Genomic DNA, 13,703 nt, shown 5'->3' with positions numbered 1-13,703 from the left:
TTTAGAGGCGCTAATAATGAAACAGCGTGTAATCCCATAATCATACTCCAGGATTCCTTGCAATGTGGCAGGGGATGTCGAGGCACAGTCCTCAGATGGTGCCGTGTGTGCAGATGCTTGGTCAGGCTTTGACCCTGGTTTCTAATCTAGGTGACATCTAAGTAGCCGTGTTCCCATGCTTTTGTGAGTAACTACTCTGAATTATAGGGACACGGGTGGTGCCGTGGGTAAAACCACAGAGCCTAGGACTTGCTGATCAGAAGGTTAGCGGTTCGAATCCCCACGACGGGGTGAGCTCCCGTTGCTCGGTCGCTGCTCCTGCCAACCTAGCAGTTCGAAAGCAGGTCAAAGTGCAGGTAGATAAATAGGTACCACTCCGGCGGGAAGGTAAACTGCGTTTCCGTGCGCTGCTCTGGTTCGCCAGAAGCGGCTTAGTCATGCTGGCCACATGACCCGGAAGCTGTACGCCGGCTCCCTCGGCCAGTAAAGCGATATGAGCGCTGCAAGCCCAGAGTCGGCCACGACTGGACCTAATGGTCAGGGGTCCCTTTACCTTTTTACTCTGAATTATACCTGTTACAATGATTTCATCATTAAACAAGCTGCTTTCATAGTATCCAGGCATTTCAGCCCTGTTGCAATTTAACAACTTTGGTTCAGCCTGGCTGGCCTTCAGTGTGTCATTCAGAGCTGCTGCATACTCTCTTGCCTTGTTTTCACCAGCTGCTCTGGGCTTTCCTGCATGATGACATTTCACAGTTTGTAAGGTCTTTTCTTCTCTATTCCCTGAGCAATGAGATGTTCATAACAGTCTTTGTAGTTTTCCCCAGTTGGCAAAGAGAATATTGTGCTTGATTACATGGTTGGCTCCTGACCATCCTTTGTTAAGCTGATTGCTTGCTAATAGTCAGAAATGATTCACTGATATCTCCTCAGTGGGTTGTCTGGAATGTAACAACTGGAAGTTAACAAGGCCTTGATGGCTGAAGAATCTCTATTCCCCCTCTGGTTTAGGGAAAGGGCAAATAATTCATCTGAAGCCAGATTTGCAACGTCGTGTTTTAGAAAAAGCAAGGATCACGCTGGTAGCACAATACATTTGAAACATGTTCTCGATTGGGGTGCCATTCAGTATAAAAGTGGCCAGTTTGAGCATGCCTTTAAAAGAGAGCATCAGTAATGCAACAGGTAGTTTGGCCTCCAGGTTGGCTGACACTGTGACACCACCCCATAAATCATTGCTACCCAATTCCCATTTTGTTCACTGCCATCCCTTTCTGGTCTCTAATAAAACTGAGGATGAAAGTCTTCTCACTTTCATGAACCTTTCCTCTGGATTGCTTTGTCTTAAGTTGGAAATATTATTATGCATGCTGGTGTTGGTGTGCACATACACGCGCCAGAAGCAAAAGCAGAAAAGAAGAGCCAGTGCAATTGACAATATGTTCTCTTAACCTTTCCAGTTTTATTAAAGTCTGTCGGGTGGGGAGGCCACACTGTAGATGCTCCCTATGGTAATGGAAGAGGAGGAACAATTGAGGAAGGAAATTGTGCCTGAAAATAGTGACTGAATAGATATTTTTGTACCTGGGGAAGTGGTTAAAGAGTGTGTGTGCTCCTGCGTTTGTGCGCAAGTGCGTACACAATCCTATAGAAAAGAGGAATAAAAACAGGACTTTGGATGGCACTCAGCAGGGAGGGGAGCCTGAGAGTGCTGCTGTCTTTTAAGTGGTGGGCTTGGACTTTCCTTCCAATCGGCCAGCCCCACTTCCTTCACAATGAGAAAATACCCAGAACCTATTCCAGCTGATTCCCATCAACCCAAGGCTCATTCAGTATACTCGAGTGCATCACATTCATTTTCATTCTGTCTAATATATGCATGATCTGAAGGCTCTTGGGGAGATGGTATGTAGCCGATGGGGAACAGGCATAAGGGTTTATCTAGGAAGGATACACCGAGTGCTTGCAAGTGAAGGCACATTCGCTTTCCCATGGGATTGCATTCGCAGCTGTTCAAGGAAATGTCTAAGCTTGCGTGTGCCAAAATGTACCACCCTGCATGTGTGTGTGTTTCTAAGCATGTTGAAGTTGGGTGGAATTAGTCCAGGGAAAATAAGAAAGTAGCGAGGCATATTTATGCATGGAGAGATTTCCACACCTGTTGTTTTCTGACTTGAAGTCAACCCAAACGTCCCTTTTGTGTGTATTTAGAGTTGCCTGCGTTGAACTGAGGAGTGAGTGGTTTTTCCATTTACGATATGACGCACTCAGGCTTTACCCATTTTCCAACAGCTTCTGAGAATGAGCTGTATCTATTGCTATCTGGTTGCACCGCAAGACTGCAGGACCTCATGAAAAAAGCAAATTGTAGTGGTTGAAACCCAACTGAAATGGTGGTGTGAATGCATGTGCAGAAAACTCAACAGCTGCACAATTGTTATGACCTCAGTATTCACCCTCTCTGCTGAGAAAATACCTTCTAATTAACAGCCTGTTTAGGGATATGGTCAAGGAGTAGGGGGGGGGAGCTTGCTTTTAGGATACGTTTCCTTTTAACCTCTGTTCTGCAGTCATTCCTTGTGGTTAGAGGGCACTGCTCCCCCTTCTTTCCTTGGACTCTTCCAGGAAGCTACATGATTGTTCAGGGTTGCTCCTAGCTTGTTGTGTTGCTGTGGATACTTGAAAGTGACCACTTGGTTCCATTGTTGCTGTGTACATACGGTTTGAAATGCATGGAGCTTGGTTTTTTCACAGAGTACTTTTCTATGTAGTACTTTGCAATTGTACATACTTTCATGTGATTTCTTTGCCGAAAGTAGGAGTTATTACTGTCTGTGTGCATTCAGGGGTGTGTGGGTGTGTGAATATTCTGTTCATCAATATTCTGTTCTCCCTTTCCCACAGTTAGTCTATCCATGTCCCCATGCTGGCAGAAATGACATAACAGCTCCCTGCATCCTTTCTCACTTTAAAAAATCACACTTTTTCAGTGTACAGTTAATCTCTCAATTTATGCACATTTAACCTGTGCGCATTCAGCTTTCTGTGTGCGGCAGAAAAAGAGAGATGAAATTTAAAAGGGGGTGAGGTTCCAGGAAAAATGACTTTGGCAATCCTACCCGCTATTGAACCCAATGTGTTTTGTCTCTATTAATTTTGGCTTTAGGTACAATCTCCGGAATGTAACCCCTGCAGGCTTACTGTGCTGAAACTCTGGTAGGAAAGCAGGAATGGAGTCATTAGATCTGCTTCAGTAGGAGGTGACCTGCAGACTGTGCCTTAGATAGACCCAACCGTGTGGGACAGGGATGACTTGGGGAAATTGTTATGTGTACAGAATCCCTGTCTGCCTGCATCCAGCACTGAATGCTCATTATCACACACATTGTAGGTAAAAGGTAAATGACCCCTGGACAGCTAAGTCCAGTCAAAAGCGACTATGGGGTTGCGGCTCTCATCTCACTTTCAGGCCAAGAGAGCCGACATTTGTCCACAGACAGCTTTCCGGGTCATGTGCCCAGCCTGACTAAACCGCTTATGGCACAATGGGACACCGTGACAGAAGCCAGAGCACATGGAAATGCCATTTACCTTCCTGCCGCAGTGGTACCTATTTATCTACTTGCGCTGGCATGCTTTCCAACTGCTAGGTTGGCAGGAACTGTGACAGAGCAACGGGAGCTCACCCTGTCACATGGATTTGAACCGCTGACCTTCTGATTGGCAAGCCCAAGAGGCTCAGTGGTTTAGACCACAGTGCTACCTGCATCCCTACGCCCTGTGTACACACCCTGTGTCTCGTAACCCTTCAGGTGGAAATCTCTTTCCTGGACACCCAATCATATGGGCCACATAGCCCAACTCACTCTGGATTCAATCTAGAGCAGCTTCTGAGGTCAGAGTGAGTTCTTCACAGGCCATGATTAAAACTCCCCTGGGACTTTGCTGAATTTTCTGCAGCACGGATGTAGCTGAGATCAGAGGGTGCGTTTTGCTAGGGAAGATCAGGGAAGAGGAAGCTTTCATCCTGACCCCACCATCTTTCCCCTCTGCTCTTGGTGGCTGATCTTATCTTGATTAATTACTCAGAGGCAGCTTATTTATTGTACATGCCAGTTCCTGGCATTGCCGCAGCTGTGCTCACCAGGCATCATTCCTCCTTCATTACGAACACAGCCCCCAACTAGTTTGTCATTAGTTCCAGATCAGTGCCTGAGGTATCGTTGCTGCTGTATCCCTTGCCAGGCCAAAGCAGAGCCACTTACAGAGGGGTCCCTGTGCCCAAAGCTATGGATAAAGTTTTAAGACGGCTGGTAGAAAGGCACCCACATCCCCCTTCCCCAGGATTTTGGAAGCAAATCTTTAGAAAGCCAGGCTGCTTCTGCTCTCCACCAGATTCTATATCTGGGGGAAAGTGCAAGATCAAGAGATTTTCTGCTCAGTTTTATTAGTAACAGGTCCCTTTTCTAGATGCAGATTCTCCCCTCTCCTCTAATAGCCAGGATACACCACCCTGTCATTGGGTAGAGAAGACATACTACCCCCTTCCTAACTATGGAGTTTTTAAGAAACCTTCTACATATTCATGCTGGTAGCATGAAGCTAAAGGTTAAGCTTTCAGAGACAGTCTCTGCTGTGGGGGAATCAGGGCGCAGTTAGCACTTCTCTGGCAACTTCCCATATATCCTTATGGAAGTTACCCTTCCCTTCTGAAGGCCTAGGTTTTGAAAACTATTTATGTTGTGATGTGTGTGTGTTTTAAAGAAAGGAAGTTATAAATTTGTAGTTTGCTGTACTAAAACGATTCCCTCTTTCATTTCTTCACTTCAAAAGCTCTCAAGTTAACCCATGTAAACTTGTGTGTATCAGGATCTCTCTTCTCCTCTGTGTCCCTGTGGTGGATTACCAATCCAGCAAAGCAGCCTTACTGGGCAAAGAAGGACTGTGTGGGTTTTTTTCTCATTCCAGCACCGGCAGAGAACAACTTTAGGATTGTTCGCACTTTTGTGTCCTCTTCTGTTTTGTGTGTGCACAATTGAGCAGGGGAATGCATAGCTGTTTGTGCCTTTTAATGGCATAATGAAAGCTTCCCTCTGTGACTCCTTGAAAACTTCTGTAATTGTGGCAATTATCATGCATTTATGCCCTTTGAATGTATTAATGTATATGGATGAATGTTGTGGAGGATTGAAAATCTAGGCTTCCTAGATGTAAGGTCAGAGAACTGATCCACCTAATTTTGTATTGTGCAATAGCTGTCTAGAGTAATGGCTAGGAACTATTTTTCTTTATTAAAAAACACACACCCTGAAATTCTCAGCTACCCATATTCTGTTCCAGATGCAATTTCCCATTCCACCCTCCTGGCATCCTTACCAAGCTGACAGCCCTGGCCATCATTCTTAGCTCTCCATCGCCATCCTTAAGTGTAGATTCATCTTCACCACTTCATTCTGAGGGGCATTAATCATGAGGGTTTTTATTGCTTTGCATCTGGCATGAGGGAATCTGCGCAAGTAGGGGAGAAAGGTCATATATGTGGACTGGCAGGTGCAGATGAGCCCTGCCTCCAGCTTTCCTTGTGCCCCGTAGCCAGGAAACCTGGCAGCAGCTAACATTGGATGGGGCTTCTGCAGTCATAACACAGCACCATAACAAAGGTCGCAGCTGCTCAGCATACTAAATTGTCGTATTGGCCATGGTGCGTAGGCGGATGCCTTGATCCAAGAGAAAAGGGGAAATGGACACCAGTACCCGTGATTGCCCACAACTTTTGCCATATTAAAGCATTCCTGTGCTAGATTTCCCCCTTCAAACCACCCCTCTTCTCATGAGACCCTTTCCTGGTAAGCACAGTCAGTTGAATCTGACATTCTGCTTTGGCTCTCTTGGGGGAAATCATTTATGAAAGCATATCTCCCCCCCCCCCAACTGTTGCAACCCACTTGTTTGGCCATGTTCATGGAAAAATCTCTGTCCAGAAGCCATGACAATCCAGTGGGAAGAGCCTCTAGGTCCCTGAGAGGAGGGGAAGCAGGATGTTGGATGTGGGGAGAAAGGAGAGTGCTTTAAAAGCTTCATTCCCCAAAGGAGCTGACATTCACAAGGGTTTGGAAAAGTTTGGGCCTCTAAAACAGTGGCATGCACACTGGAGCTTGTAGACCACGGCAGGGTGTGGATGGATTATATGGGCTACTACAGTGAATGCAGTGGTACTTCAGGTTACATATGCTTCAGGTTACATATGCTTCAGGTTACAGGCTCCACTAACCCAGAAATAGTGCTTCAGGTTAAGAACTTTGCTTCAGGATGAGAACAGAAATCGGGCTCCAGTGGTGCGGCAGCAGCAGGAGGCCCCATTAGCTAAAGTGGTGCTTCAGGTTAAGAACAGTTTCAGGTTAAGTACGGACCTCCGGAATGGATTAAGTACTTAACCTGAGGTACCACTGTACTGCCACTTTCTACGGCAGCAAGGGGAGGAGAGAGAGAGAGAGATCTATGCTACATCTTCAAAGTTGGTCTGAAAGAGTCAGGAAATTCTGGAAAAGGGATTCCAAGGTTTCACAGAAGCACCAGGCTAAGCAAGGGTTGGGAACCTATGACCATCCAGATGTTGTTGGACTCCAACTCCCATCAGCCCCAGCAAGCCCAGTCAATGGTCAGGGCTGCTTGGAGTTGTTGTCCAACAACATCATGTTCCCCCTCACCCGAAATAAAGAAATGTATAGGACCTTTCTTCTCCAGGGGTTCAGATTTTGATGCGTTCCTTGATAAGTACTGACTGAAATCTGTTCTCCTGTTCTGCAGCTCTTAGACCAAGTATACAAAAGTTACTAGCCTGATTTTTAAGAAATTGTCCAGCTGGAGTTGGGAGTTGGCTGAGGACCAGCCCACTCCATTTCTTTGCAGGGCACAGAGGAGGCAACTTCCCTCCTCTGGCCGCTTGGTTTCTGGTGCCGAGCACAGAGAGACAGGGCACCCTGTCCCTTCTCTGCCAGCCTCCTTACCCTTGTCTCCCGAGGCTACCGGGAAAATACTCAATGGCTGAGTCTTGAGTATGTGTCTGGTGATTGCTGACAAAATAAGTCCTTCCCAGCCGTGTTTGGAGATGTTAAGAATTGAACCCAGAATCTTGTGCATGGGAATCGTGTTCCACCACGGAGCTACAGCCTTCCCTATTAAGATTGTGTTGCATCACATTTTTTTCTGGCCAGGAATCAGGGTCTGTCTCATGCTACAAACTGTTTGCCATTTGTACTAATTTTTGCTTTGATTATGTAAAATACAGTTTCGGATTTTTTAAAAAAACTTTTTTTGGTGGTACTGCCCTTTTTCGCTTTATGCATTGTTAGGTATTTTATTTTACGGCAAGCCGCCTTGACTTTTCATTTTCAAAGCCAGTGTATATGCTTTTAAAGCAAGTGTGCAACTGAGTAAATACATAAAACAGCCACACAAAACTGACTGGTGTAGGGAAGCCTCAGGATATAGTTCAGCCTGGGAGCTTTTTCTTTAATCTGTTTTGATATTGGACTATGAGTGAGAGCTGAGGGGGCGGGGGGGGGGGGGAGAGAAGCTGCCCTTCTTCCTTAAGGCAAGTGTGAAACAGTTTGTGGGCTGGTCGAAATCGCTTCATGTCCCTGTTCATAAAGTGTCTCAAGAGCTGGAGGGAGGGAGGGCGCGACAGCTGCAGTGGAGATCCAGGAACAGGTGATGGATGCAAATGTTGTGGTCCGAGAGGCGCATGGTTTCTGAGGAGTGCGCTGCTGCTGCTGCCGCCTCTCCTTGCTGAAGGAAGGGATTGAAAGGTCTCCCCCTCTGCTCACCACCTCCCCTCCACCCTTCTCACTCCCCACAAAACTGCCCGTGGTGGAATTTGATTTCATTTTCCCTTTTAACTAATTGGCGTTTTCATTAAGCCCCTTAATGTCGTGGGGAGGGGGAGGGGTGGGATGCTCAAGGTCACTGAGGCACAGTGCGTAATGGAAAAGAGGCAGGCGGCCTTCGCCAGCTCAGCAGAAATCAGGTTCCCCAGTGCTTTTTAGCCCTCTTTGTTTTGTTCTCCATGCCTTCATTGGTGCTTTCTCCTATATATCATCCCTATGCTGGCAGACCCTCTCAAGTCCCATAAGCAATCCTGGTTTCTGATTTGATCCCAGAATGTCCTGCTTTTCCTTAGGATGCCCATATTTTCATTGGGGAAATGTTGGAGGGTATGGAGTTATGCGACGCACCCCCCCAAACCAAGGAGATAAGTAACTATACAACCTTTGGGAGACCTCTGAAGGCAGCCCTGTATAGGGAAGTTTTTTTAATCTGCACAGAATTTTGCTTAACGGTTGCCATCAATTTGATTTTAATTAATTTTATAATGGAATGTTTTTAGAATGTGGGATTATTTGATTGTTGTTAGCCGCCCTGAGCCCGGCTTCGGCTGGGGAGGGCGGGATATAAATAAAATTATTTATTATTATTATTATTATTATTATTATTATTATTATTATTATCATTATACTCTGTTTATGTTTTTGTATATATTGGAAGCCACCCACAGTGCCTGGGGCAACCCAGTCAGAAGGGAGGGGCATAATAATAATAATAATAATAATAATAATAATAATAATAATGGATGTTCCTATTTTCATCTGGGAAATGTTGGAGGGTATATGCTGGTGCAGCCACCCCCCTGCACTTATGCCTAAATTGCCCTATTCTTTTTCCAATGCTTGTTCAACCCACTTTTTGTTGCAGTAGCAAACTTCCCTGAATTACCGTATTTTTCGCCCCATAGGACGCACCAAGTTTTTTTGGGGGGAAATAAAGCAAAAAAAAATTATCCCCCCCCAGGCGCTTGTGGGGCCGGCAGCGGGGAGAAGCGCTCTTCTCCCCGCAGCCCGCCTTCAGACCAGGTCTGGGGACAGTGGGAAGACGCGCTGCGCCTCCCAGCTGTCCCCCGACCTTGTGGGGCTGGCGCTGGGGTTCTCCTGAAGCCTGGAGAGCGAGAGGGGTCGGTGCACACCGACCCCGCTCGCTCTCCAGGCTTCAGCGAAAGCCTGCATTCGCCCCATAGGACGCACACACATTTCCCCTTCATTTTTGGAGGGGAAAAAGTGCGTCCTATAGGGCGAAAAATACGGTACTGCAAAAGACTGTCAGCTTTCCTTCACTTTCTGCACCCAATCAAACCTCCCACCCTTTTATTCAAGGCTGGCTGTCCTTCATATAGCATGCCTGTTTTTGTTTTGTTTTTGTTTGATATTATTATTATTAACATTTATTATTATTATTATTATTACTTCGCCTTCACCCTAAAGCTCCAGTACAGGTTACAGCAATTAAAACACAAAGTTAAAAACAGTTTAAAACAACTCACAAACAGAAGGAAGTACTAAAAGCAGCACCATCAGCACACAAATCATCATAAAGGCACAATAAAAAAGATGTCTGGATGGGCTCTTAGATTGCACAAGCACTCTATGAAAATTGCAGGCCCGTAGTCTGGGGCTTTATTGGCCTGTTTGATAAATCTGGCTGTAGTCAAAAAGGCCTCTGTTTCTGTTGTTAGAGGGGAAAATAATCAAGTTCATGGCTAGTTATAGACAGAAACTGTGAGCTCTATGTGAGTCACCAAAATGGAGCTCAGAAACCACCAGGGCTCTGTGGACCACAGTTTGAGAACCTTTGAGTCTCTACACTGACCGGCAGCAGTCCTCTAGAGCAGGGGTTGTCAACCTGGTCCCTGCTGCCCACTAGTGGGTGTTTCAGGATTCTAGGTGGGCGGTAGGGGGTTCTACGGCACAAGCTGAATCCTCCTTCCATCGGTTGGTATAAAAAGGTTGACTACCCCTACTCTAGGGTCTCAGACACTGGTCTTTCTCCATGTTGTGTGACCTGCATGTGTGGTAAATAATGCATCCTGCATGTGTGGCTTTGCATATGTCGTGAGTGTGTAGGAGTGGTGCATATCTCTTGTGTTCATGCATAAATGAGCACAATCACTTTGGCCATGACTGCTCATGCGCCCGTGGCCCTTGGAGGGCTGCCCGGCCTGAAGGTGGCCCTCAAACTGAAATTGGTTAACCATCTCTGTGTGGAGTCAAGGATAGCTCATGAGACAACCAAACAACAAAACCAGTGACAGGAACAATGAAGAAAATGGAATAGAGACCACAAAGACGCTGGTGTGAAGGAACTGGAAATATAGCTCCCACGGAAAGAAGATGATGAATCAGAGACTAAATGGCTTGACGACAAAGTTGGTTTTTTGGTAGTGGGGAAGGGACAAACCAAAAAGAAGTCTATTAGGTAACCTTCTGAAATAATTTTCAGAACCCAGCAGCCAGAGACAGACTTTTGCCAGGCGGGAAGAAAGCTGGAAAGGCGATCCCCAACCCAGGACATGGACCCGCCATTGGTTTCATTGTTTGGTTGCCAACATGAAACAAATTAGTTTTTGTCCAGCACGTGATTTTAAGGACCGATGTAAGGGGAAGTGTGTGTATGGGTACACAAGCCTTTGGCATTTTCCTTTGTATATAAATACAGGCAGAAGAGAAACTGCCATCTATGCTTCTGAGATAGGGGGTAGAGTAGAATGTGCCTTAGCTTAGGACCCCCCTATCTTTTAACCTGTCTTAACCCTTAGCATCCCACAGCTGCCCAGTTGCAGTGGGACCAGGGATAAGAGCATGCTTCTAGTTGCTGCCCCCGCCACCCCAGGGACCCCTGTCACACTCTCCCAGCTCTCTTTCTCAGTCCCGCTAACGCTCCGCTCCATTTCTTTCAGGTTGTTGGTGGGAGCGCCACAGGCGGCTGCTTTGCCGGGTCAAAAGGCCAGCAGGACTGGCGGCTTGTATGCCTGTCCCTTGACCCATGAGATTAATGACTGCCAACGAGTGCCCATTGATGAGGGAGGTAAGTGAGCAGCACTGTGAAAACACCCAAGGCTGTCACATGCTCTAGTTATCTCTTGCTTGGACTACTGCAATGCGCTCTGTGTGGGGCTACCTTTGAAGGTGACCCGGAAACTACAACTAATCCAGGATGCGGCAGCTAGACTGGTGACTGGGAGCGGCCGCTGAGACCACAAACACCGGTCTTGAAAGACCTACATTGGCTCCCACTACATTTCCGAGCGCAATTCAAAGTGTTGGTGCTAACCTTTAAAGCCCTAAATGGCCTTGGTCCAGTATACCTGAAGGAGTGTCTCCACCCCCATCAGCTCAGTCCGCACACTGAGGTCCAGCTCCAAGGGCCTTCTGGCGGTTCCCTCACTGTGAGAAGTAACGTTACAGGGAACCAGGCAGAGGGCCTTCTCGGTAGTGGCACCTGCCCTGTGGAACGCCCTCCCACCAGATGTCAAAGAGAAAAACAACTACCAAACTTTTAGAAGACATCTGAAGGCAGCCCTGTTTAGGGAAGCTTTTAATGTTTAATAGGTTATTGTATTTTAGTTTGTTCTGTTCGAAGCTGCCCAGAGTGGCTGGGGAAACCCAGCCAGATGGGTGGGGTATAAATGATAAATTATTATTATTATTATTATTATTATTATTATTATTATTATTATTACTATTACTACTACTGCTACTGTTATTATTGTTATTATTATTAGGTGTCATTCAGTGTCTGATTTGGATCAGGGTGATTAAACTGGAGTCAGTTTGGAATTGGAGTTAGGCATGATGATGATGATGATGATGAAGATGATTTTATTTATACCCCACCCATCTAGCTGGGTTTCTCCAGCCACTCTGGGCAGCTTACAGCATATCTAAAAACATAAAACAGGGATGTCCAACAGGTTGATTGCAATCTACTGGTCGATCCCCGGGATGTTTGGGTAGATCACGATAAATCGCTGGCTCCTCCATCTGGCCCCGCCCCCTTGCCCTGGCCTCTAGATTGGCAGTACGAAAGACTGAGGTCTCGCTGCGAGACCAGCTGTTTCATAAGCAATCCCTTGGTGAGCGGTTTAATTCATTTTTTCCTTTGCCCTGTTCCCCTCCAAATGGGTTTACCCTCCCCTAAAAAAGCTCATAAACTTTACCCTGATCCCCCCTCAAACAAGACGTTCCTCCCTAAAAAAAGATCAACAACAACTTTGACCTGAACCCCCCCAAAATTGGGTAGATCATTCCGTCCCTGGCATAAAACATCAAGCATTAAAAACCTCCTGATACAGGGCTGCCTTCAGATGTCTTCTAAAAGTTGTGTAATTCTTTATCTCCTTGACATCTGAAGGGAGGGCGTTCCACAGAGAGGGCACCACTGTCAAGAATGCCCTCTGCCTGGTTCCCTGCAACTTTGCTTCTCGCAGTGAGGGAACCAGCAGAAGACCCTCGGAGGAGGACCTCAGTGTCCGGGCTGAGCGATGGGGGTGGAGGCGCTCCTTCAGGTATATTGATACCATTTCCTGCATCCTATGCGTGGCTTAATTTGATCCTGCCTGGATTTTCCACAGTGTAAACCTGCAACCTGCTTTTCAGTCACCTGCTCACACTCTGAACATGTTAAGTAAGAATTGGTTGAGTGAATGAACGCATACTGATAGCATTTCCCTTACCATTATGTAACAATACCCTGTTCTCACAAGCTTGCCCCAGCACCTTGACCTCCAGAAATTTAGCACAAGCTGTACTAAAGCTAGTCCGGATTATGGTTCCTAAATCTTATCTGGATCAATTCAGTTCTCCTTAGAGGACAATGAGGAGTATTTCTATGGACACGGGCTTGGCTCCGACACCTTGGCATTCCAGCATAGAATTATGCTGCCAGTCTCACACCCTGTTCTGGGTTCCTACCACATTGTTACAAACATGCTTCCCAGAGTATTCTGTTCCTTAGGAGCAAACTACGTGTGATACGGGAGGTGGGCAATTAAATTTGCCAGATTTCTTAAAAGTGACTGGAGGTGTGCATTAGGTGGACGGGAGCAACCGTACTATGTGAGGGAGATTTTATGCTGCATCTCCAGCCCAAATTGCCTTCATGGAGCTTCAGAGAGAAACACAGAACTGCTTGCATTGTACCTGCTCTTAACTGAGAGATCCTGTCAAGGCCCATGCGTGCTATTTAAAATCCTGGCCAGTGCACCAACACAGATTCATTACGGCTGCTCTGTTGAGTGCATTCAGCTTACCAGAACTGCTGAATATGGCAGGGCCCGGATTGACACCTGAATATTTTCCCTCCAAGGCTCATGGCTGCTTTGGGGAGGGATTTAATACCTCCCCACCCCACAGTCTTTATGCAAATCAGGCACCGTACATCTAATTTTAGCTCAAGAGGCCCATTTGTGGATCTCCCAAGACACAAGTAGTCTGGCCCTCACTGGCCACCGGATTGGTTGAGGTTATTTCCCGTCCCAGCGTATTAGGAGAGGAGCAAATGCTCCATATCCTGTCCTGCATAATGGAGGGGTGAGCTTGAATCCTCTCCCTAAGTTGAGATTGATATCTCCTCTCCATCTCCTCCACACCTTGCAGTTGACCTGAAGAAGGAGAGCAAGGAGAACCAATGGCTGGGAGTCACCGTCAAGAGCCAGGGCCCCGGCGGCAAGATTGTGGTCAGTGGCCATGGAAGGATGGATGGGTGGGTGGTCATTCTGTTAACCTGTTTGGGTCTGGATTTCAGAATATAGGCTGCTGACCTCTGTGTTATATATAGCAGGAGAAGAGGCTCCTTGCTCTTTCCTCAGGGTT

At 46.6% G+C, this 13,703-nt stretch overlaps 1 protein-coding gene and 2 long non-coding RNA genes across 21 annotated transcripts in view; 1 reads left to right on the top strand and 2 right to left on the bottom strand.

Annotated features, from left to right (window-relative positions):
- Nucleotides 1-13,703, bottom strand: part of LOC310755762 — a 1,619,227-nt gene that overhangs the window by 1,241,871 nt on the left and 363,653 nt on the right. The gene's annotated exons all lie outside the window — the stretch shown is intronic.
- Nucleotides 1-13,703, top strand: part of ITGA7 (integrin subunit alpha 7) — a 96,902-nt gene that overhangs the window by 45,067 nt on the left and 38,132 nt on the right. For 13 of the 19 annotated variants that reach the window (XM_083598592.1, XM_083598587.1, XM_083598591.1 and 10 more), the window contains 2 exons: nucleotides 10,790-10,917; nucleotides 13,488-13,567. In XM_083598592.1, the coding sequence (XP_083454718.1) occupies nucleotides 10,790-10,917; nucleotides 13,488-13,567 (208 nt within the window). Of the gene's footprint in view, nucleotides 1-10,789; nucleotides 10,918-13,487; nucleotides 13,594-13,703 lie in introns of all 19 variants that reach the window. The other 6 variants (XM_083598577.1, XM_083598578.1, XM_083598580.1 and 3 more) reach the window with 1 other exon arrangement.
- Nucleotides 1-13,703, bottom strand: part of LOC310755775 — a 332,521-nt gene that overhangs the window by 291,481 nt on the left and 27,337 nt on the right. The window lies entirely within an intron of this gene.

This window comes from Podarcis filfolensis (assembly GCF_964270895.1).
Source record: "Podarcis filfolensis genome assembly, chromosome: 2".
Taxonomy (NCBI): Eukaryota; Metazoa; Chordata; class Lepidosauria; order Squamata; family Lacertidae; genus Podarcis; species Podarcis filfolensis.
The sequence above is the reverse complement of the archived record's forward strand: the minus strand, read 5'-3'. Positions and strand labels throughout refer to the sequence as shown.